The sequence below is a fragment of the Equus przewalskii genome, chromosome 4 (genome assembly GCF_037783145.1).
Source record: "Equus przewalskii isolate Varuska chromosome 4, EquPr2, whole genome shotgun sequence".
In the NCBI taxonomy this organism is placed as follows: domain Eukaryota; kingdom Metazoa; phylum Chordata; class Mammalia; order Perissodactyla; family Equidae; genus Equus; species Equus przewalskii.
Window position 1 is genome coordinate 106,928,803 of NC_091834.1, and position 24,433 is coordinate 106,953,235.

Consider the following 24,433-nt stretch of genomic DNA (forward strand, 5'->3'; position numbering starts at 1 on the left):
TCCATGGCCCGGGTTCGTGGGTTCGGATCCCAGCTGTGGACCTATGCCACCAGGTTGTGGTGGTGTCCCACGTATAAAGTGGAGGAAGATTGGTACAAATGTTAACTCAGTGACCATCCTCCTCAAGCAAAAAAAAGAGGAGGATTGGCAAAAGATGTTAGCTCAGGGCTCATCTTCCTCAGCAAGGGAAAAAAATGTGATTTTATTATTTTGCAAGTCTTAGTTTAGGTTAAGGTGTAAGCGTACTAAAGCCACTTGTTTAATAGTAGCATCACATGGACACTGGTTTAAATTGGATTTGAAAGCCTGTGAACAACGTTTAAAGATTTAGTTAACATATGAACCTAAAGAAAGTATAATTAATCTTTACAGCAGCGATAAAAGGGACATTGCAGAAGGACGCAAACGCTAGGATTCAATGTACATAAAGTTCAGGAGTGCAGAACGACGACGTAGTTTAGGGATTCGTGTCTGGGTGCAAAAGTCTGAAGCTGGGAGTGTGAACTCTCTTGAATGATTATTTCTTAGGGGAGAGTGGGAGAATTACTGCACAGCGAGTTTAAACTGTTTGTAGCATTTCTGTTTCTTAACCTGGGCGGTCATACAAGAGTGTTAATTAGCCACCATTTTGTAGCTCTGATTGATAAAATTCAGCTGGTGTGGCAGGTGGGTAGGCCATGGCAACAAGGTAAAAAGCCACTAAATAAAATGGTTGAATTTTATTTGAATAGAATGAAGTCTCTGGAGAAATTCACAAAATGTTATTAGCTTTACGTAGAGTTTATGATTAACTTCTTTCTCTTATTCATGCTTTTGAATATTATAATAAAGGGTCTGTAAGCATGTTTACAAAGTAGCTTAGAAATGAGTTTCTTAGAATTATTTTTAAAAGGGTTTAAAAGCATTTACTGTGGGAACTAAGTTGCGAAATCAGTAAAATTTGGGGGTTAGCTTCTTGCTAACAATAGCAGTTGTTATCTATTACCCTCTGTGACATGCCCTCCTCGCTTGGGGGCTAGTGGAGCAGGTCTGTGCATTCGGATTGCTCATGTTCCTTCCTACTCCTCTAGCACTTTCTCCTTTCTTATCTTTTAAGAAGCTATCAGTGAGCAGTTTTCCTGAATGTTTCATTTTTCAGGCCCATTTTCCTGCATTTAGCATTAGATAGAGCTCTCTTTAAGAGGCCACGTTTACGCCTTTTCTCTTTCCTTGCTCCTATTAATACTGAGCTTTCCTTAAGGCCCCTGAGTCTTGCCTGGCTAGCCATTCATGACATGAGGGTCCTGTGGGCAACGACGCACTGGTCTTTGCAGACGTCTTTCAGACGACTGCCCTAGTTCACCTTGAGGGGCTACACTTCTCAGGTCACGGTTGGTGATAACCTGAATTGCAGCTGTGAATCTCAGTTTCTGTTTGGTTTCAGTGCTTGTTACATGTTATTTTGTATTTACTCTGTCATTTCTTTTGTTTCACTACTCAGGTGTGTTGACTCACTGTGTTGCGCCGCCTCCCCTGTCTTAAAAACATGCCATACTAGTTCTTTAGTTTTTGTGTCATGGGTTGCTTTTTTCTTTCCCTGCATGCATTTCTGCCTTACCATTCATCAGGCATCCTTGTTTTCATCTCTTGCAGAATTCCCATTCCCACCCCCACCCCCCAAAATATTTAACATTGATTAATTGCATATAGAATCTCGGTAAAATTTTCTGATGGCAATATGATGCCTGTTTGTGTTAGTAATTTTCTATTAAAGTTGTGTTTTACCACTAATATTTATTTTGCCAATTAACATTTATTCAGATTTGATTTTGACTAATCCTTTCTGAACTGTTTTTGAGATGTCGAGCTTACAGAAAAGTAAAAGGAATTCTAAAACCTCTCAGCCCAGAATCACCAGCTGTTAAATTTTACCTCCATTGGTATAACATTCTCTCTCTCTCTGTTGTAAATGAATATTAGAATAATCCATTTTTGTTATTTCTGAATTAAATTGAAGAAGGCAGCCAGACTCCGTGGAATACAGCCACCGAGGGGTGAAAGCATCTTAGCCTTCCAGGTGGTGGCAGCAGGGTAGAGTCTAACCGAACTTCGTTACCAGGCTCATGGAGACAGCTCTCTCCAGGTGGAAGCGCATGGTAATGGTCCTGAGCTTTAGATTTGTATATACAGTGTTTCTGTCAACAGTCTGCTTGCTTATTTCCCTGTGTCTTCTAGCTGTAGTTGAATTAAACAAGTAAGTAAAACTGCTGGTTAGATGCACTCAGTGTGCTCTGTAGTTAAGTTATGGTATTATAACTTCTTGGTAAGAAGTGTTGTTCCTAATGGAATAATATAAGGCAATAACCCATTTCCTTTATTGCAGCTCTCCTGTGAAAAAATAAACATGAATAAAGACTTTACAAAATGCATTTCTTTGTTTTTAGAAGACCCATTTGAAGACTTTTTTGGTAGTCGAAGGGGCCCCCGCGGAAGCAGAAACCGAGGCACAGGGTCGTTTTTCTCTGCCTTCAGTGGATTTCCATCTTTTGGAGGAGGATTTCCTTCTTTTGATACAGGTATTAAATCCTTAGACTTAATCTCTGATGACCTGAACAGAAGTTAGTGCTGATAAACAGAATAGTGTTCTTTTGTTGTTTTTTTGAGGAAAATTGGCCCTGAGCTAACATTGGTTGCCAGTCTTTCTCTTTCTGTTTTGTTTTTTCTCCCCAAAGCCCCAGTATGTAGTTATATATCCTAGCTGTGAGACCTTCTGGTTCTTCTATGTGGGATGCTGCCACAGCATGGCTTGATGAGCGAGCAGTGTGTAGCTCCATACCCAGGATCCAAACCAGCGAACCCTGGGCTGCCAAAGTGGAGTGTGCGGACTCAACCACTATGCCACCGGGCTCGCCCCTAGAATACTCTCAGTTAGGGCAGTTTGAAGTATGTGTACTCCTTTTGGTAGAACAGCTTTGTACATCTGCCAGTATTTTTTATGTGTACAAATTTGTGCTTAGTAACCTACATTTTTTTCTGTTCTCCCCAAGAATATTAGACTCAAAAATCCACTTCTGATCTTATTATTAAAAGCCAACATTTAATGAAATTCCTGGTTAAAGAGTAATGTGCTTTTGGGTAAATGAGAAATAACGCACTTAGACAATCTCACTAAATCATTTTTTTAATCTAACCTCCTTGACAGTTAAAAAAATACACACAAACAGGTAGTATCTTAGGAAAGTCCCAGGTGATGGGACCAGAAGCCAGGGCTTCCACATGGGCCTGTAGTGTGTGTGACCATGGCACGCTGAGTCCACTGGGGAAGTGCGACCTCTTGTGATTGCCCTGCTACGTGGTGGTTATGGTCAACTCGAGCGATGCGCACACGGCATGATGTAATTGTGTGTGGAGAATTAGAATCTTATCTTTTCTGTGAAGCTAGTCTTATCAGTGGAACTATTTTTCTCGTATTTTCTCCTGTTTACTTTAAATGCTCTGCGGTAAGAATTGCAGTGCGTGTTACTGTACAGGCTGTCCTGCTAATACAGCTCAGTCTTCTTCCCTCCAGAAACTGGGCTGGGAACATCTAGGTAAATGGACTGGTCGGACTCTAATATGCAGGGCAGTTTTCAAGGTACTTTGCTCTAGCAAATCCTCTCATTAGATACTGTGTAATACAGTAAAGGTGGGAGGGGGTGGTGAAGGAAAGCTGGTTAAAAATATCAACAAAATAGTACTTCATTTAAGAAACGTGTGGCTGACGTGGGAGGTAGATGTGTGGCTCCTGGCTTGCTCTAGACCTGTGCTGTCCTGTACGGTAGCCACCAGCTCCCTGTAGCTGTTGAGCACTGGGGATGTGGCCAGTCCATGTTGAGATGTGTTTTGAGTATGAGATATACACTGGATTTCAAAGACTGAATATGAAAGAGAATGTAAAGTGTCTCGTTTTTTATATTGGATATTGAGATGATAATATTTTGAATATTTTGGATTAAATAAAATCTTAAAATTAGTTTTACGAATTTCTTTTTACTTATTTTTTGAGGAAGATTAGCCCTGAGCTAACGTCTGCTGCCAATCCTCCTCTTTTTGCTGAGGAAGACTGGCCCTGAGCTAACATCCATGCCCATCTTCCTCTACTTTATATGTGGGATGCCTACCACGGCATAGTTTTTGCCAAGCGGTGCCATGTCTGCACCCGGGATCCACACTGGCGAACCCCACGCTGCTGAGAAGCAGAACTTGTGAACTTAACTGCTGTGCCACTGGGCCAGCCCTTCTTTTTATTTTTAATGGGACCATTAGAAAATGTGAAATGATTTATTGGCTCACATTCTATTTCTTTTGGATGTCCCTGGTCCTAGAAAATTAGAGCTTAGATGATTGAGTCGTATTTAGAGAGAGTATGGGGTATTTGTTTTAATGTGAACGATTTGGAAGTGGGACAAGTAATAAGCTCTTTTAATAAGCCAACCAGTTCTTAATCAAAGTGTGACGTGTGAAAATCGGGAGTTTTTGATTTCCGTAGTGTGATTGCCATGTAATTGAGAACGTTGTCCATAGTTTATAGCAAATTTGTAGTATTCATTCTAAAATTATCCTAGCTTTTTAGAAATTCAGATTTTCACCCCCTGTGGTCACATTGCAAGGAGAAGGTAAGCATTATAGATGGGCTTGACGTTCTTTGGTGGTGAAGTCACCCTCTAAGATTAAGATGCATATTGCCATCCCACTCCCTGTGTGATCCACATTGCCAGGTTGACCATCCATGAATAGGGTGAAATGCCAGTGAGGTCCAGCAAAGCACTGTGTAAAGGAGAGAGGGAGAGGGGGCAAGGGATACGCCTCCAAAGAGGGAGCTGGTTCTTCCTTCTGTTCCTGGAATACGTGTCCACGGATTCAGCGGAGTGCGGGTTTCCCCTTCCCTGCGGTTCTGTGGCAGTACTGCATAGGCATTACTCTCCTGTATTTTTTATTATTTCTGTATGAACTTTCAGTTACTCCTCAGTTACACAGCTTACATCAGATGTCTACTATGAAGTTTTGAAACTCAGTAATTTTTGCATTAAATGAATACTGGACATACTGGTGTCTAATCTTTGTTTCCTGTTTTCCTACAGGATTTACTTCCTTTGGTTCACTGGGTCATGGGGGCCTCACTTCGTTCTCTTCCACGGCGTTTGGTGGTAGTGGGATGGGCAACTTCAAATCTATATCAACTTCTACTAAAACTGTTAATGGCAGAAAAATCACTACAAAGAGGTACAGCAGTCTTCTGTATTTCATATTTGTAATAAGCAAGGTAGTGTTTCCTTGGGGCCACGTTTCCTTTGCACACCCGAGAGTGTGAAGTACAGGCTGTGTGTGAGATTTGGCACCATGAGAAATTTTGCTTCATCTCCAAATTAGAGCTTTTACTTTTAAGCTTTTGCTTAATGTTATATATTAGAAGTGGTATTTATTTAGAGCCATGTTTAATGTGTAATAATATGCGTAAGTTTTGCTGGCACTGTTAGAATGGTGAAATAGAAAGCCATTAGCAATAAAACCTTTCCCATTTTGATTAATAGTGTCTGCACATGCGGTGTTCTGCTTGTAGTATTAGAGATGAAGCTTACGTGTCAGAATAAATCTCTTTAAGGAAAGATTTATCATCAACAGGTTGGCTTTAGCTGTGTTTTTCAGCCTCAAAATTAGTGATTTCATGTATGTCTTTGGCAATTATGTCCTTTAAAATATGCATATACGTTCACATACATATTATGTATAATGAATATGTATTACATATACATCTGTATACATAGGTGAATATGTTTACATATGCATATATTTACTTCAAAAAAAACTTTTCAAATGCATTTTATCCTCCAGAATTGTCGAGAATGGTCAAGAAAGAGTAGAAGTTGAAGAAGATGGCCAGTTAAAGTCTCTAACGATAAATGGTAAGGAGCAGCTGCTGCGCTTGGATAACAAGTAATTCAACGCACGCATGTAACAAACAGAAATGTTAACATAACAAGCACCATTTGAGGATTAACAGGAACATTTTTTTGAAGATTTCAAACGAACTCGACTTTCAGTATAACTGTACCTAATCTAAAGTATTTATACACAGCTCGTCGGAGCCCTGTTTGTCATAGACTTTTGAGTTTATTGTTGGGACCACATAATAGGACCATTTTTTTTTGTCTTTAAAATTGTTGTAAATCTCTGTATGCACTTTGCTTTTTTATTAAACGTAATCCAAGGTGGCCGTGACTCTTTCGTACACTAACACCAGCACGGACCTGCTTTTCCATTGTGTTTGAAACGTGAGCCGAGTAGTGTCAGCCTGCTGTGACGTTAACATTGCCAGAATGAATCTTCCACAAAAATAATTTCGTTTTTTTTCAGTATTTAGTAGTGAAAGATATTAATGCATTAATGGTAATACATTTCTGGTTTAATATAAATTGAGGATGTTTTCTAGTTGTGCATGAATGCTGGCAACTTAGTAAGTTTTGACAATTGTTTAAATATGTAATGTTAAGCTTAGGTTTAAAAAAGTAAAGCTGGTAAACTGGGTCTTTGTCATTTACTTAAAAAAAAAAAAAAAGAAAATAAATGCGAATGTGTTTGGTGCATTCTTTCCGGAGTGGGGCGTGTGGCCTTCTTGTGTCTGTGTATGATTTTGTGCCTGGGCTTCTAGTGTCAACTTCATTACTATTTTGTTCTCTTCATTAAGGTGGATGCTGGACTTAAGTTACATGTATTTGTTTTCTTCCGCGTATTTGGAGAGTATATGAAGATTTTTCTATTCATGTTAAATAATAATTAGCAATTTATTAAACATTTTAATATGGTAATATTTCTACGGGGAGGGAAGAAATAGCTATACAGCTTTTCATTCTTCGAGGTATGTTCTAGTTTTTTAGGTTACGTTTGATGCCAGCTCATTTAAAGACCTTATACATGGTAAGGTCACAGAATGATACAGATGAGGGCCAAAATAAAGGTGTTACTTTTGTTTTTCAATCTGTAAAATCTGTCACGATCACCATTGATAACTAGAATTTCTGCCAGAGGAGTATTAAACTAGACTTGGATTGCATTTAAACTACCCACTTGGTTTTGTTTTGGCAATAAGCGGTATATGAAGACGGCTGGAGGGATGGGAGGTTACTAAGGATTATTCTCTAACAGACACATTTCTTTCAACACGGGCTTAGTGGGAAAGCGTCTGGAAATTGCTTATGGTACCATACAATCTTTAAAGAAGCTCGTGTGTTATTATTGAAAACAAATAAAAGGTAATTTTTACAGTCTCATAGAAGCTATTAAAAAAGCATTGCAAAATTTAATGTGAGTATTCAAGCCAGTTGAAGAAGGCAAGCAATGAAAGAGATGTTTAAATGTGTTGTCTTCGCTCTCAGCACCTTTGGATGAGGGACATATGTAGGCAGGTCACACGTTGGAGAACAATGTTGTAATTGTAAAATCCAGTTTCACAGATAGAATTTTAGTTCCAGAAAGCCTACTTTGGTTTATGTTATTAGGATAGATGGCTTCTCTCTTACTAAGTGAGAAACTCAAGTAAATACCTGGAACAACTTAGAGTTATATATTTTTCATTACAGAGTAGGATGAACCATTTGATATAGCAGGCTTGGTGGTACCTAGGGATACCAGGTAGATGCAGAGAGGTCTTGTCTATTCCATAATTGTTAGGGTTTCCCAGGAAGCATTTCATCATAACCTTGGTTTTACACTTGTGAGCATAACTGGGATGGTCATGTGTAATACAGCTGCAACTGTAAACAGTTTACTCAGATTGGTGTTACAAGTAAAAGGGGTTTGACTCCTAAGGTATCTTCTTTGTGAATCATTTTTGTGGGGAGTATCACAGTCAAACATCCATCATTTGTGTCCGAGAAAATTGTTGTTCTTCTGCACTTCTGCTGATAGGACTGTCACTTTGATTAAGTTAATAATAGTGTTAGAGAAGTTATTTGTTCCTGTCAGATCTGGTTCCTGGGGTTTTGAAAGCAGTGAAGTTCATTCAGTCTGGAGCAGCAAGTCCAGGGTGCTGTGAAAGCAGCTTTGAACAGTCAGGCTGTTTCCAGCATTGGTAGCATCACTCAATCAAAGAATGACTTGGAAGAATAGCATTCAATTTACATTACAGATTGTGGTCATTTGTTAGTCCCTGCAGTTTCTGTGTTAAAAAAAAAAAAAAAAAAATCTGTGGTCTTGAATGCGTTTGAAAACAGGGAAACGAAATGCTCCCTCCAAACTGCGTGTGTCCGGTGTGCACAGTCCATGCGCGGCCTGGGCCCGCCCGCTTTGTCCCATGCCGTGTGTTCTGTTTGGTGTGTGCTTGGTAGCCTTGTTCGGGCGGGGATGTTAGCAGTTGTTAATGAGGGGAGTTCTTCTGTTTTAATTCCCTGAAGCCGAGTATGGAGGGGATAGCAGTCTGCCGTGCGTTTCTCATCTCGGCTCTCCTTTCCTCCCCTGTAGTTTCCCCTCAGGTGGTTTGATTTAGTTCATTGATGGATTATGCCTCACACTCCTCTCATTTACAGGTTCCAAAGGCTCCAGGTTTGATTGGCAAATGTTTCTTTATTCTACACGTGCTGTCAGTGGTCCTGTAGATGGCAGTTCGTCTCCTTCTTTGAAGCTCTTTAAAGGACAGATTCTAGAAGCTTGCACAGTTAGCTTTAGAATTTATAAAGTTACTCATAACCTGTGTGCCTAGTCTGCTAAAGTCATTGCTTCTAGAATGCTAAAGCTTGAGGGACACCATTTGTGGGATGACATCTCTCCAGTCAATATTCGTTTCTGTTTATTAACTACTAAAGCTTTAAAATTCCTGCTCATTTACCTAATAGCTATTATTATCCTCTTCGGGGACTGGTCTTTCTTTTTAAGCTGTCATGACATAATTAAAAATATTTTTATTTTCAGTGACTCCATCAGTAGTAGTTTGTAAGTGGTTGTATTATCTGTGGTGTTAGTTCCCAGTGGTGAGGAAAGGTAGTTATCAGCATGTTCAGGAACAGGATGGAGGTTTGCAAGCCTTAAACTGTTTAGTGAATTTGAACACTTGATATATTGTATGGGTAAGAGGGAGTTGATCTGTATGACCCAATGACTTTTTTTTTAAGTATAGGTACGACATTCTGTTACCCTTTGAGGTATTTTTAAGGTGGTCACTATACTTCTGGATTAGGTAGTTTAATGATGCAGGTTCTCTAAGAAACATTTGCTTAAATTATTAAATTGTTCCTCCATCACCATTTCCTGCATCCTTTAGGTCGAATCTAATGATTCTCCTTTTGTTTTAGATAACTTTTCCAGAGTTGGCCATATGGGTGACTTTTAATTCTTGTTTCAACACCTTTGAATATGCTGTTCTTTGCAATTCTAGTGAGTTGGATTAATTAGATGTAGACCTTGGTACTAAGTATGACCAACAGTTGAAATCTGATAGAGCAAAACTTTTGTTTTGACTAAATTCTGTGTTCATCTTGGCATTTGAAAAGGTCACAGAGGGGCTGGCCCTGTGGCCGAGTGGTTAAGTTGAGTGCTCCGCTTCAGCGGCCCAGGGCTTCACCAGTTCGGATCCTGGGCGTGGACATGGCACTGCTTGTCAGGCCATCCTAAGGCGGCATCCCATATGCCACAACTGGAAGTACCCACAACTAAAAATATGCAACTATGTACCGGGGGGCTTTGGGGAGAAAAAGGAAAAAAATTAAATCTTAAAAAAAAAAGGTCACAGAAGGGAAAGTTACAATAGCTCTTACTATATCAGGAATCTAGAAATCACTGTGACCACTGATTTCCAGAAATTAGAGTTAGCTGGCACTTTTGGAGTCTTGATTGTTAGCGGTGGAATTTGGCATCAAAAGGCCTTTCCTTGCTGTTTGCTTGGGTAAATACTTGCTTCCTTGCCTTTGTGCAGCCTGTCAGTTGATCCTGACACACTTATTCTGAAGGAGTCACTGAGTTTTCCAATGTGGGTGAGTTACGCTCTTGCTGCAGAACCCTGCGTAGACTTTTTATCCCATTCCTCCTCTTGTAGCTTTCAGAAAACAGAAGAATCGTTTTCTAAGGTCCAGTCCCCATAAGAATACAGGCCCTGTGAGGCAGGAATTTCTGTCTGAAGTTTTCTTTCTGTTCCTTCCCCACATATGGCACTTTCAGGATTCTTTTAAGTACGTGTGGAGTAAACCCAGAATGGTGATTGCCATCCCACACTCATTTGTCTGACACCCCTGGAACCCTGACTTGTTAACCTGGGAGTACATTGTCTTCCACTCCTTGTATCCCAAGTATAGACTGAGTCTGGTTTTGGACGGCTTGGGGGTGTGTCTTGGTTTATGACATAGCTTTTCTCTTTGGACCACTGAATAGTGAATGTTTGTGTTAAGTTTCATAATCTCATAAGCACTGCTGTTTATTACATATTGGCCTTTTTTATCCCAGTAGGAATGATTTTTATCTCTTTAAAAAGAGCCCAGTGCCATCATGCCATTGTCCCCACCCCTTCCCTTCTGTTTGGCTGCCAGCTGGTGGCTGTGTCCTGATGCTGAGGGTCATTCAAAGCATCAATAGAAAATAACAAGAACAGTAATGAAAACAAGGGAGAACAGGCCTTTCTTATTCTTAGCTAGTCTGCAGAGGATTTGTTAAGGACCTTGGAGATCAAGATACTATTGCAAAAGTGATACTGGATCCTGTTGGCTCCCACTTTATGAAGAAGATCTTTCTTGGTCACTGCGGGATCACATGGTGCTCAGAGCTGTGAGATGGAGCCTCTGCTCTGCCCCCTAGAGCTCCACTTGGTTGGACAGGAGCGCTTTGCCTACAAAGGGTGTGAGTGCGCTGGCGAGTACTGTAGGTCGTGTGGGTCGTGGAGGGAGGGGAGGCCTATTTAAGATGTTCCTTAAGGTATTGGTCAGATTTCAGTCTTTCCAGAGGCAGTCCAGACCTTCTGGGGGACGTAACAGCAGAAGCCAAAGCACCATCTCTGGCAGTCATCCCTCTACCCCCAAACTCACACAGCGTGGGCGCTGCTGATGTGGATTTCGCAACTGTCTGAGTCGCGTTTCTTAGGCATTTCTCCCAAGTTTTTTCTTTCATAGTTGAGATTTTATTGGTTGTTTTGAGGATCAGTACACAGACATTTCAATTTGTACGTAATTCTTAATGTATACCCTGAAACTGTAAAAGAGTCATAGTTGTGATAGTCTTTTCCAAGTAGTAATTCTAGTGACTCTCAGCTTAAAGTTTGGAGGCAGATTTTCTTTAAGAGGCTGCCAGTGCATATATCTTCAAATGTCGATAAGCTGTTATATCGTGTCCTACTAATACACAATTTCATATCATATATAAACAAAGTTACTAGGAAAACTGGACCACCACATGCAAAGATAACCAGTGATGTCAGAGTGTAAGAAATTCTAACTGGGAGAGCCAGGCACAGAGAGTAGTTTTCTTTAGGAAACAGTTGTAGCAAAAAACAACCTGGGAATAGGAGCAGCTTAGAATATTCAAGGACGTGTTAAATGTGTGACTGCTTTGTATTATAGTATATAAAAACTACACTACCCGTGGCCCCCCCACCCCCCAATCCATGGAATGTTAAGCTCTGATACCCAAGACATTCAAAGCCCACTCTTTTCTGGTTGTACCAACAAATAAACAACCAGCACGTGATTTTACCTCTTCAAAAGCATTTATACCTAAAATGGGATGAGGTGAGAGTCCCTCATCCTAAAAAACGTTTCTAGAGCTGTTAAGAAACTTGCATTTACAAAATGGTTGATAAAAATATTCCTCTGGCTTGTGCAGGAAAGGAGCCGGGGACTGCTGGCATGGCAGGCTGCGTGATCAGCCTTCATCCAGCCCTGGCTCCATCTCCTGCTGGGGGATCTGTAGTTTCCTGGTGAGCCCCTTCTGCCTGCTTGACCCTTGCTCCCTTTCCCTTTTGTTTGCAATGTTGTGACTGAAGATTTGTCTTTTTCCTGCCCCCTTGGTGCGCTGTCCTTTCTCTTTTTTTTTTTTATTGAGTTATTGATAGGTTACAATCTTGTGAAATTTCGGTTGTACATTAATGTTTGTCAGTCATGTTGTAGGTGCACCACTTCACCCTTTGTGCCCACCCCCCACCCCACCTTTCCCCTGGTATCCACTAAACTGTTCTTAGTCCATAATTTTCAATTCCTCATATGAGTGGAGTCATACACAGATTATCTTTCTCTCGCTGGCTTACTTCACTTAGCATAATTCCCTCAAGGTCCATCCATGTTATTGCAAATGGAATGATTTTGTTCTGTTTTGCAGCTGAGTAGTATTCCATTGTATATATGTACCACATCTACTTTATCCATTCATCTGTTGATGGGCACTTAGGTTGCTTCCACGTCTTGGCTATTGTAAACAGTGCTGCAATAAACATTGGGGTGCATAGGACTTTTGGGATTGCTGACTTCAAGCTCTTTGGATAAATACCCAGTAGTGGGCTAGCTGGATCGTATGGTAGTTCTATTTTTAATTTTTTGAGGAATCTCCATACTGTTTTCCATAGTGGCTGCACCAGTTTGCATTCCCACCAGCAGTGTATGAGGGTTCCTTTTTCTCCACAACCTCTCCAACATTTGTTACTATTAGTTTTAGATATTTTTGTCATTCTAACGGGTGTAAGGTGATATCTTAGTGTAGTTTGGATTTGCATTTCCCTGATGATCAGCGATGATGAGCATCTTTTCATGTGCCTATTGGCCATCAGTATATCTTCTTTGGAGAAATGTCTGTTCATGTCTCTAGCCCATTTTTTGATTGGGTTGTTTGATGTTTTGTTGTTGAGTTGCGAGAGTTCTTTATATATTAAGGATATTAAGCCTTTCTCAGATATATGACTTGCAAATATTTTTTCCCAGTTAGTGGGTTGTGTTTTTGTTTCAATCCTGTTTTCATTTGCCTTGAAGAAGCTCTTTAATCTGATGAAGTCCCATTTGTTTATTCTTTCTGTTGTTTCCCTTCTCTGAGAAGGCATGGTGTCTGAAAAGATCCTTTTAATACTGATGTCACAGAGTGTACTGCCTACGTTTTCTTCCAGAAGCCTTATGGTTTCAGGTCTCAGCTTTAGGTCTTTGATCCATTTTGAGTTTATTTTGGTGAATGGTGAAAAAGAATGGTCAATTTTCAATCTTTTACTTGTGGCTTTCCAGTTTTCCCAGCACCATTTGTTGAAAAGACTTTCTTTTCTCCATTGTATGCCTTCAGGCGAGCTGTCCTTTCTCTTGGGCTTGGAGGGTGATGGGGAGCTCGCACCCAAAGCTTGTGTGAAGCTGGGCTGTCTGGCCACTCCGTCTGCTTGTCAAATGAGGAACATTGCTGCCAATCAACCCTGAGCCAAAACAGATACCCTCTTCCCTTAGGCTTTCCAGGCTGCTGTATGTGATGCCAGGGCTCTGAACCTGGAATCTAGAACTGAAAGAGGATGATTGATGTTCTTCATATGGCACTTGAGCCCCCTTGTTCCCTTGTCCGTGGCCCGTGGACTCTTTGGAAGGTCCATGCACAGTTGAGCTGTGATGTGTTAAAGGGCTTTGGGAAAGCATGAAGGGCTGTTCGGGAGAGACTGAGGGAAAGTTCCCATAGAGGCCAGCAGCTTGCTTCAGTCCCCGCCAAGCAGTGACTGGATTTTCAGTTGGTTTCAGAATGGCTGGTGTCCTGAGTCGGTCAGGTAGTACTCAGCTCGGGGGGCTCTCCCCACCCATAGTTTGTGCTCGCTGGTCGTTTGCACCCATTGTGGCCTTGGTGCGAGTGTCTTGCGCAGCCAGGCAAAATGTTGGTATACATTTCTTCGTGTAACTTTTGAGGCATTTGCATAGAGTCTATGTTCTTGTTGGAGTAGTTCCATTAAAGTAGGTCCCTAGAAGGTGAACGATGGGGTTGAGAGACTTGTGTGTTTAAAATTGATAGTCACAAATTACCTTCTACGAGATATGCTCCCATCAACAGTGGATTCCTCACATGCTTGCTAACATTGTGAACAGTTTTTAACACTTACATTCCTTTGGTTAGTTAATTAGGTGGAGCATCTTGTTTGTGTGGGAGCTGGTATGTGCTTGTTTTTCTGGGGAATTTTTGTCAGATTCCATAGGTCCCTGTGACGTGAAGTTTATTAGTCCTTTGCCTGCGCTTTTGAAGTGATTGTCCTGTCAAGTTCTCATTTGTTCATTTGAGTTACTGTGTAGTAGTCTTAATTTCTTATTTGGAAATGTCTATCTTTTTTGTGGTCTTTGGCTTAATATCATACGTCTTCCACAACTGAGTATCTTCTATTTTCTTCATGTCTTTTCGTATATATTTGTCTCTTCTTTAATTTACTTGGAATGTTTCTGTGTGTTGAAAACATCTGACTTCCTCCCAGATTTCTTGCCAGTGTTAATATCTACTAAATTTCTGTTAGTACAGCTATTTTTGGACTCTTGTCTTCTTTTGGTCTTATTTTATGCCACGATCACACGGTATCAGTTGTAGTGGTTACTTGAAAGGGCAGGTCATTTTCCAGCACTTGTTGGGAGTTATACTTTCAAAGGAAAAGCCCCATAAACTCAAGCTCTGCCCAGTCAGTTTAAATTAATAGATTCTGGGGAAACCTTGACATCCAGGAACAGTATGGCACAGTTGCCTTTTAAAAAATCTTGTTTTACATACAGCTGTGAAATTAATAGTGTTTTTCTTTAGACGTGCACATTTCTTAAAAGTGTGGCTAGATGAGGCTGGGAACTTTCTCTGTGTATGGGCACGTATTTTCTTTTCTAACTGGCTGTTATTGTATATCATCAGTAAGAAAATCAGGTTTAGTATTGTCCTGTGTCCAGTCACTTTAGTGTGCTGTTGGCTCACTCGGACCTTTTTTTCCTAAAAGATATCATATATTATATATAGCTGGAAAACCCTACAGATTTTCTCATCCTTTAGCCCTAATTGTTAATCCGAGGCACTTTTTCTCTTGTTCCCACTAGGCTCATTTTAGTACTGTTTTACTTTGTGGGGATTGTGCTTGTAGTTCTTCCTGTTTCTTCCTACTGAGAAAGAAGCCGACAAGGCAGTGCCAGGTTCTCCGGCTTGAACTTTGCCTTGGTCTTCTGACTGTCGGGAGGGTCACGCCTGGATCGTGGTTTGGTGGTCAGCCTGCTCTTGTTTCGTTGGGAAGCGTCCCAGCTTCTCTGTGCCCAAGGTGCGATTCCGCACGCCAGTGAAGCCATCTGGTCTTGGCACGTTTTCTAGTTACTGATATCTTTAACATTTTTTATTATTACTGGTTTATCAGTTTACTAAGTTCTGTTTTCACCGAACGTGTCCATCCTATTGAGACCTTTGATGTTTTGATCAGTCGGTACTTAGATTTCTTTCTCATTATTTACATTTGTTCTTTGAAGCTTTTCAAGTGCTTATCTGTTTTATTAGTCCCTCTTAAAACAATAGCTTTTAATGTTTTCCAAGCCTCCTTATTAATTTTAATCTTTTTCTTCCTATTCTCTTTAATTGTACTTCTGCAGTATATTTATTTGTAGTCTTTTCTACACAAATGAGTTTTCAAATTACTTTTGAGTTCGACTTATAAAACATTCTTCTTCTTTTTTTTTTTTCCTGCTGAGGAAGATTTGCCCTGAGCTAATGTCTGTTGCCTGTCCTCTATTTTGTATGTGAGCTGCTGTCACAGCATGAGCACTGTAGGCCTGTGCCCAGGAGCTGAACCCAGGCTGCTGAAGTGGAACACGCTGAACTTTAATCACTTGGCCGCCGGCACTGGCTCCAATTTTGTTGATTCTAAGTCACTTGTATTTTTTATTTCAATTTTCATTCAATACATGGCCTGTAAAACATGGGTTGTTAGGAATGAAAGGTTCAGAAACAGCAAGTTTTTAGCTAGTCAATTCTGCTAAGTCTTTTTCTATCTTGGGTGAGAATTACTGCCTCTATATATTTATCTTCTAAAAAATGTTTAAAATATTAATCCATCTCCAATTCTTGAGTGAGGTACAGAGTCTTAATTTGTATTCTCCCGTATGGATAGCTATTTTGTCCTTTCCCCACTGTGAAATGTGATTTAATTCTTAGTAATTTACCTGTGTTTGGATTCTTTTTGGAGGCAGCTTATCAGGGTTCTCGTATAGTGAGTAAATTTGTTGAGGACGGATTTTTAAAGAGAGGGAAAGAGCACCTCAGCCCTTAGCAGAGGAAGATGCATTTCATCTTGACCTCTCAGTGCAGTCCCACACACACAGGTGCGGGTGAGCTGTGTCTGCTCCCACTGGTTACATCCCAGGGCTGGGGATGTAGTTTAAAGGCCTAAACTTTAGGAGCAGCTTTTTCTGTTTTTTATTGTCTTTGTACTTGAAAGAAGCCACTCGAGTGTGGGGTACAGAATGTTGCAGTGTCAAGTCAAAAGCTTTAGTGTCCATTCAACGTTTTTGTTACTTGACTTTTAGAACTAACATCTCGTTTTGCTTTAAAATTTCAAAGACAGCTTCCTAGGATTATTACTAGGTGAGTGGTCGTCACTGCCCCTGCCATGGGCACGGGAACCTAACTTTGGGCTCCAGGCGTGCGGTGATGATGTGTTGGAGGAGAGGGCTGACACCTGGGTGGGTTTTGCCGTTTTCTTAGGCGAGGCCCTGACGAAGTGGTGTCTGTCTGTAGTGAGGTTTTTTTTCTCTAAAGATTGGCGCCTGAGCTAACATCTGTTGCCAATCCTTTTGTTGTTGTTGTTCTTCCCTTCTCCCCAGAGCCCCTCAGTACGTAGTTGTATATTCCAGTTGTGAGTGCCTCTGGTTGTGCCATGTGGGTTGCCGCCTCAGCATGGCTTGATGAGCGGTGCCATGTCTGTGCTCAGGATCCAAACCGGCGAAACCCTGGGCCACCAAAGCAGAGCGTGCGAACTTAACCACTCAGCCACGGGGCTGGCCCCTGTGATGTATTATTTTTTTTTTTAAAGATTTTATTTTTTCCTTTTTCTCCCCAAAGCCCCCCGGTACATAGTTGTGTATTCTTCGTTGTGGGTTCCTCTAGTTGTGGCATGTGGGACGCTGCCTCAGTGTGGTCTGACAAGCAGTGCCATGTCCGCGCCCAGGATTCGAACCGACGAAACACTGGGCCGCCTGCAGTGGAGCGCACGAACTTAACCACTCGGCCACGGGGCCAGCCCCTGTGATGTATTATTTTTATTAAAACAACTACAAGAATTCCTTGGCGAGCATATCTTGCCTTAGTCTAAATAGTTTTATAAGAAATATATTTAACAGATGTCAGTATTTCAAAGAACACTGAAGAGCCTTGAGAAGAAACTAGAATCACTCATGAAATTTGTTTCTGGATTGAAGTGTGTACATCTTCAGAAAAATCGCATTTTATGAACATGTAACCCTACAAAACCTAGAACCTTCATTCTGTTTTATGATATGCCTTTTCAGGATTTACTGTGGTTGTTTATTGTGGCAGCCTTTGTCCTTCTTGATCAAAGTCATACTTCAGACGTACTGTTACATGTCTGCAGCGCTAAAGACTAAGCAAGAAAGGGCAGCTCGCCCGCTCAGGGCCAGCAGGTGTCCTATGGATGCTTAGGGCACACAGGATTCCTTTTGTAAAGAGTTCTGCTGCTATGAATCGCACTTGCAGTTTGTGTAGTAGGCGGCTAGAAATAAGGGAGCTAAAATATTTCCTCTCTGCTTCCCACAGTACAGTCCTCGTCTTTCTCACCGCCTTCCTCTAAACAGATGCTGATCCTGTTGTTGAGGCCGTTTTTCAGCTTGGGTCTGGGATGTGTGGCGCAAGAGGAGGAGCAGTGTGAACCGCTGGGCTCTGACTTTGCCTCACTGAGCACGTTCCCACGGCGCGTCGTTCTGCACCCTCTGGTGGCCTCCGGGTTGTGTGCGGGGTGTCACTAGCTCTAATTAGGGCAGCTCACCATGGTAGGGCGTTAGAACAGAACTTGACCCGAGGCGAAGTACGTGAGAGCAGGGTCATGGGCCAGCTAAGGGAAGGGAGAGCCGGCCCCCGCTGAGGGACCTCAGACAAATTCAGGGTCAGGAATTTTCAGACGCAGGATCCACAGATGAGAAAATGGAGGCCTCATGTGCCTCTGCCTTCCTTGATTCCTTCTTACAGTTGTCCTCAAACCCTACCAGATACATCAGGGTGTGGTGGTGATGAGATACCAGCTGCTAGACCTGCGTTCCTGGAGCTAACAGCCCTGTTGGGTAGATTTGTAACACCCCGACTTTCCAGATGAGGCTGTGGGCACAGACAGTGTGGGTGGGATCCAACTCGATCCTCCAGAGCCCGTCCATGCTCTTCGTCCCGGGATGCTGTGCTGCATATATTTTCCCCATGAGGCCTGTGCCTAAAACTAGCCCTTTGCTTCATGAAATAGCCTCTGAGGAGTAACTATAGCTGCCTGTTTATAAGGAAGTTGCTAAGCTGCACTGTCTCGTAACTAACAACATTTGGCCGACCCCACAGATGGACATTTGATGTCTTAACGAATCCCATTAAGTTCCGGCCCCTGCCTTCAAGCTGGAAAGACAGGTGCAGTCAAGCAATCCCCGGCTAAGGGAGAGACGTGGACGCGTGTGGTGGTTACACCGTTGGGGGCGGTGGGGGGTGCAAATGCCTTGGGACAGGGTTAAGGAGTTCTGTCCTCTGTTTTTAATAAAATGGTACTTTTAGTGTTTTTAAGCTGCAGTACTGGTGGGGAAGCCAACCCCACTGGGGCTTCAGGGTGACTTTTGGCCCTTTGTGGACCATGCTCCGTCCTGGCCCTGAGCGGGGATTTTATGCGCCGCATCCTCAGTGCAGAGGGGCTTGGACAGAAGAGCTGCTTCTGTTCTCCTTGACCCTCAACCGTACTCCGTGTTCCTCCTGTGCCCCACACATCTGTTCCCAGCACCCCTGTCTGTCTCCTCCTGGAGCCCAGCCACCATCTTGACTTGGTTTCCCCTTCACATAGTCTGCCGTTATGTTCTTTCACTTTCACCAGTTATCCGAGAGCTAGTCCTCATGTCTCTTAGTAACTAGTCCTTAAAAATTAGTTGTCACGTATGTCGTCCCTGCTCCTGACCTCTGCCTGCTCAGCCCCTCTTCCCCGTCATCACCACGTCATAGCCATGGTCTGGTGGCTAGAGTTCAGTCCCTCTCCTGTCTCACAGCTCTGAGACGTCCCTGGCTTATGAGACAGTTTAGAATTTGTCCTGTTCCTGCCTTTCCCGTCCCCTTACCCCTCCTGCACAGCCCTCTGTGCTGTGTCCAAATCTCTTCCTGGTCTGGGCCGTTGACGTCCTGGGAACTGCACGCTGCCCTTTCTGTCCTCTGCTTGTACTTCTCACCTCTCCACCCTCTGGCTGCTGCTCGTCCGTTCTGTGTACTTGGCAGAGCCTGGGCGCTGCGGCCCGGGCCTCATTGTGTCCCCATTTTCTGTTAGTGAGTGTGCACCATCCAGCTATGTGAGGACGGGAGCAGTACCACATGCTGGTGTCTCAGTGCCTGGCCCATACCAGGCCCTAGATATCTGAAGGGGTCTTCTAATGGGCGAGTGATGCATTTTTGGATGGTTGAGTAATCTCAAGTTGTGTTAGTGCTATTTTGATTTAAGTATGGGATTAACCCCCCTCCACCTCAAAAAGAAACAAAAAGCCATAACCAAGGCCTCTTGGATTGTACATATTTGGGAAAAGTGATTCTGTTTTTATCTAGGAAAGTTTGTTTTCATTTGCATATTATCAGCCACGCTCTTACACCGTACTTGGACTCTATTTGGGGAAGAACTGAAGTATTTGATGTGACAGTTGTGCATATGTCACAGCTGCTGGAACATTCCTTTCATAGCTTCTTGGTGATTTCAGTGAGCTTTGGCTCAAGGGACTGGCAGATTGTGTTTTTGTTTTTAAATTTTATTTAACTTGGTGTTAGAGGGCAGGATGTTTTCATTTAGTTTTCCAAATGAAAAGGACGCTTAACGGTTGTAACCGGTGTAAGTCTTAGTGAATTTATGTGTTTTAATAGTTCATGCACAGGAAAAGGCTAGCAGAAATTATGCCAAAACATAAAATTTTGTATGGGTTGTAGAATTAGACGTGACTTCTTTTTTTCAACCTGTGTGTTTTGTCTTTATATAGTACAAATTGCTGAACTCAAGTTGTTTAAACAATTAGTGGCAAATTTCCATAGAAGAGGAATGGTTTAGAAATTAATGAAATAGTTTGCTCATGGTCTAGTGGTTAAGATTTGGGGCTCCCACTGCTGCGGCCCCGGTTCACTTGCCTGTCAAGAGAACCACCTACCCATCTGTAGGCTGTCACACTGCAGGTGCTGTGTGTTGCTGTGATGCTGAAAGCTCTGCCACCAGTATTTCAAGTACCAGCAGGGTCACTCATGGTGGACACGTTTCAGCAGAGCTTCCAGACTAGACAGACTAGGAAGGAAGGACCTGGCCACCCACTTCTGAAAAAATTGGCCCTGAAAACCCTATGATTAGGAGCAGAGCATTGTCTGATACAGTGCTGGAAGGTGAGAGGATGGCGCAGAGAGACTGGGCAGGGTTCCACTCTGCTGTGCACGGGGGCGCTAGGAGTCGGAATCAACTCCATGCCACTAACAACAGCAAAATGGAAAGTTTGAAAAATGGTCTAGAAAAAAGCCAAAAATGTGGTTGGCTTTCAGAAAGTGTGATGTTGGGTGTTGGGGGAGGAGACAAGCAGTGGCAGTGATCACTCTTTGGTTTTAATTGTTGAATTTTAGGTTGTAACAAGAGGCACCATGTGGGTTTGTAGGTCGCTCTCTTGATTTCTTCATAGGGACGTTTGTCCGCATTGCATTGATGAGTGAGTTGGTTGGATTCTTCCACAGTGGCCTTGCACAAGACAGCGTGCCATGACTGGAACATTCCCTGAGTTTGCAACAGCAAATACAGAGGGGTGTGTGCTGCCGGAAGAGCATGCCTGGCCCACCCTCTGCCCACAGGAGTGTGGGTGTCTGCAGTGGGGCGTGAGGGGTGACCTTTCCTCCTGTGCTTAGCTGGTGCTAACAAGCAGTGTCACCTCCTTTGACTCGAAGATGCTTCAGAGTGTTTTTGCCAGAACGTTAGAATATGTTAAATTTATAACGTGGGTTTTCAGAGTTCTTGTTCAGTTACAGAAAATCTGCAGTATTGTCTGCCCCTGTCAGAAAAGCCTTTGTAAAGGTCCAACCTCAAGTGTATTGAGTATTAATAAGGCTCTCATATGGTTCAGTTTTCTTTGTGAGGTGAATTTAAAGGGAAAGAAGTGCTGGGAGAGGACTGAGGGCCCCAGTGCCATGAGCCTTCCTGGGCGTGTTCTAGGTGTGTCCGTTGTTGAGAGCCCATTGTGGCGCTCCCTGAAGGGGACCGCTCGGAGCGGACACTCATCTGCGAGGGACCTGTGGAGAGCTCTGGCTCTTCCCGGATATGACGGGTTCTCGTCTTCCTCCGTGTGCCCTCCTGGCGGCCAGGGTGGGCGTGACTTCGTGGTCATTCTGAGCCCCTGGTACTCAGGGCCCACTGTCACCATTGTCCACTGGGGGGTTAGGTTTAATTTGAAAGATGGGTCCTAAAGTTGATAGTAAGGAGGGGTGGCTTCTAATGCACAAACACAGTTCTCACACTCTGGGTCGGCTTGTCAATTTTTAAATTTTTTCTGGAGCCGTTTAAAAGTTCTCTTCACACTCTTTACCACCTTTCTCTTAACGCCCTGTAATAATTGTAGCTGATGTGGCCATGTATCTCGTCGTGGGATCTTTGCTCCAGGGCACTGGAATTTTCCTCGTGCATCAGCTGTGATGAAGACTGGAGAGAAATTGGGGATTTGCGTGTATCACAACCAGCAGTTGGAGGTCACCGGACCCAACACTTTTAAGTACTGTTGAGCTCTGGGTAGATGAGATGCCAGCCGGGGTGTAAAAGACTCTTTCTGGAGATGGTGCAGGCGCTGGCTTCAGTGTGTGTGCTGTGTTCGGTGTTTAGGAAGTCCAGCAAGGTGGATGACTTCTTCCTCGTTGGGAAATTGGGGTAATACTAGTTCTGATTGTGTGGGACTGACTCCACCAACTCTTTCGGAAGCTCCCTGTTTTGTCACCATGAGGTAGAAGCAGTTGGGGTTCCGAAGAGGTGGTTGAAGTTACTCCACGTCCTCTGAAATGTGCGGGAACGATCGGTCCCTTGATGACTTGGCTTCTTCTAACGCCTGTCATGATTCTTTCCCTCACAGCGTCGATTGTACTCGCTAGTTACTTGGATCACCTCTTACTGGACAAGGGATTGATTGTTTTGTTAACAGTACAGGTCACTCTTAAGTTGTGTAAATTGTGTTTTTATGTAATTGATATTCTTTAAGGAACCAAAACTGAGCAAAATTGATCTGTTCATATAGCAATTTATGAAAGTGAATATATTGTCAGTGTTCTGAAATACCACTCTCCTTCCCTTGGCTTTCATAGGCTTTTTTTCTGGTACTTTTTCACGCAGTTCATGCAGAATTGAGCTGGAAATATCTTCCTGAGGAAGCTCCACCCTGGGGCCTGCCTGTCCTTTCTCAGGTTGACTCCCTGGACCCCAACTTGTCTTCACAGGGAACAAGCCAGCGTGCTCGCCCTCCACACAGCTCAGGTAGTGGGCAGCGGTAGCAGGCCAGAGGCAGACACTGCAACAATGAGCCGCGGAGACACTGCGTCCAGCCTGCTGCCTCTGCCCTCCTCCTGGTGGTGTGAGGGAGGGCTGTGCAGTCACAGGGCCCTCAGTGTTTAACAAAGAGCATCTCGACCTTAGCGTTTCTTCTGGTAATGGGACTTGAATTTTTCTAAAGTGCTTTTATGTACATCATCACACTCAAACCTGGTGGTTGGATTTTAACCTCCTTGTAAAGATGAGGAAAGTGAAAGCTCAAAGAAGTGGGAGACTTCCTCCGGGGCACACAGTGTCCCCCGTTTTGTGTAACGTTGGGTGTAGTGTGCACAGTGCAGCAACTGCTGTGTGCAGAGCTGGGTGTGGCGTGGCCTGGGTCAGTGTGAGCCTGCAGTGGTGGAGTGCCACGTGGACTTTCAGTTTCAGAGGAGGACACACTGTTGCCCTTGGCAGTCTACTGTTGCTGGGCAGTGTGTTTTTCTTGGACAATGTTTTTGTTCAGAGAATAGCCGACTCTTCAGACGTCCACTTCCGTCTACCTCCGTCACCGTTGAACTGTTCACACCACGCCTTGCACTGTCATGGGACGGAGGCCTGGAGGCGCATGTGAGGTTGTGCAAGTGCTGAGTGTGACAGGCGAGCACCCGTGCTCAGTGGCGGCCCCACGTGTGGGGACTGCTGGAGACAAGCAGGCTTGCCCTTTGTGTCTTCAGTCCCAGGTGCCTGAAGTGGGCACTGGCTGATCCTGATTTTTAAAAATAAATATTGCAGAGTCAATGGCTGCTTGTTTAGAGTAAGGTGCTTTCTGGCTGAATGCCTTTTTCTGGGGCAGGGTAGGCAGGTTGTTGTCTGGATCCAGAGCAATCATTATCTTTAGGGCAAAAATTTCTTGCCAAGGAGAACCTTTGGTGTTTGTTTACTTCCCATGCAGCGTTCCATCTGCTGGCCGCCAGCATGGAGAAACTTGCCATCCAAGTCAGGAACCAGAGAGTCAGAAGTTTATTTTTGTAATAGGGCTGTTTTGGGGGCAACAGTATCTTCTTACGCCTGTCGGAACTCTTACAGCTTGCTGTCTGAAACTCGGGAGTCAAAGTGGGTCAGATGTGGAGTTCCTCGCTATCTGCGGTCTGAATTCAGGACCCGAAGTACTTAGTGAGGAACGCTTTGCCTCCAAAGCAGAGTATTGCCTCTTCCCTCCCTGCGTGCTCATGCCCCCACACCACTCTGTCCTCCCTGCTGGGCCGTGCAGGCCGGTGTTGCTCTGCAGGGACTTGTGACTGAGCTCAGAGTTGGGCTCGATGGCAGCAGTGAATTGAGCCTGCGCTAAGGGTTTGCAGTTGAGTAGTTTCCGTTCTAAAGTTGAGGGGGCTTTGCTGGATGCCAGGGTAGGAAGAGGGTACAAGAGGAAAAGAACATCGGGGAAGCAAGGGAAGGTTCCAGCTCAGTGGCTCAGTTCCCCAGCCGATCACACCCCCTGCACCTGAGGGCCGGGAGTGAATGATTTGTAGCCTGCTCTGCATTCAGAGTGGCCTGATGGTTATGTGTGAATCTCAAGTGGTCCAGGCTCCTGGGCCTTCATATGGATTTGCATCCTTCTCCAGCATAAGAGGACAGACTCAGTCCTTGGAATCGATGCAGAAACCTGTTGACCACGTGAAGCAGATTCCTCTGGCCTTGGGATCCTGCAGGACTTGGGGCACATGGGAGGCCTTGCGGATAAGGACGAAGTTCAGAAGTACTTGTTAGGGTGCAGGCAGTCCTTGT

The 24,433-nt window shown here is 43.5% G+C and overlaps 1 protein-coding gene across 4 annotated transcripts in view; it reads left to right on the top strand.

The window, feature by feature from the left end:
• The window catches only part of DNAJB6 (DnaJ heat shock protein family (Hsp40) member B6), a 90,224-nt gene that overhangs the window by 39,605 nt on the left and 26,186 nt on the right, over positions 1 to 24,433 (top strand). For all 4 annotated transcript variants that reach the window (XM_070618084.1, XM_070618082.1, XM_070618085.1 and 1 more), the window contains exons 6-8: positions 2,424 to 2,555; positions 5,100 to 5,241; positions 5,851 to 5,921. In XM_070618084.1, the coding sequence (XP_070474185.1) occupies positions 2,424 to 2,555; positions 5,100 to 5,241; positions 5,851 to 5,921 (345 nt within the window). The remainder of the gene's footprint in view (positions 1 to 2,423; positions 2,556 to 5,099; positions 5,242 to 5,850; positions 5,922 to 24,433) is intronic.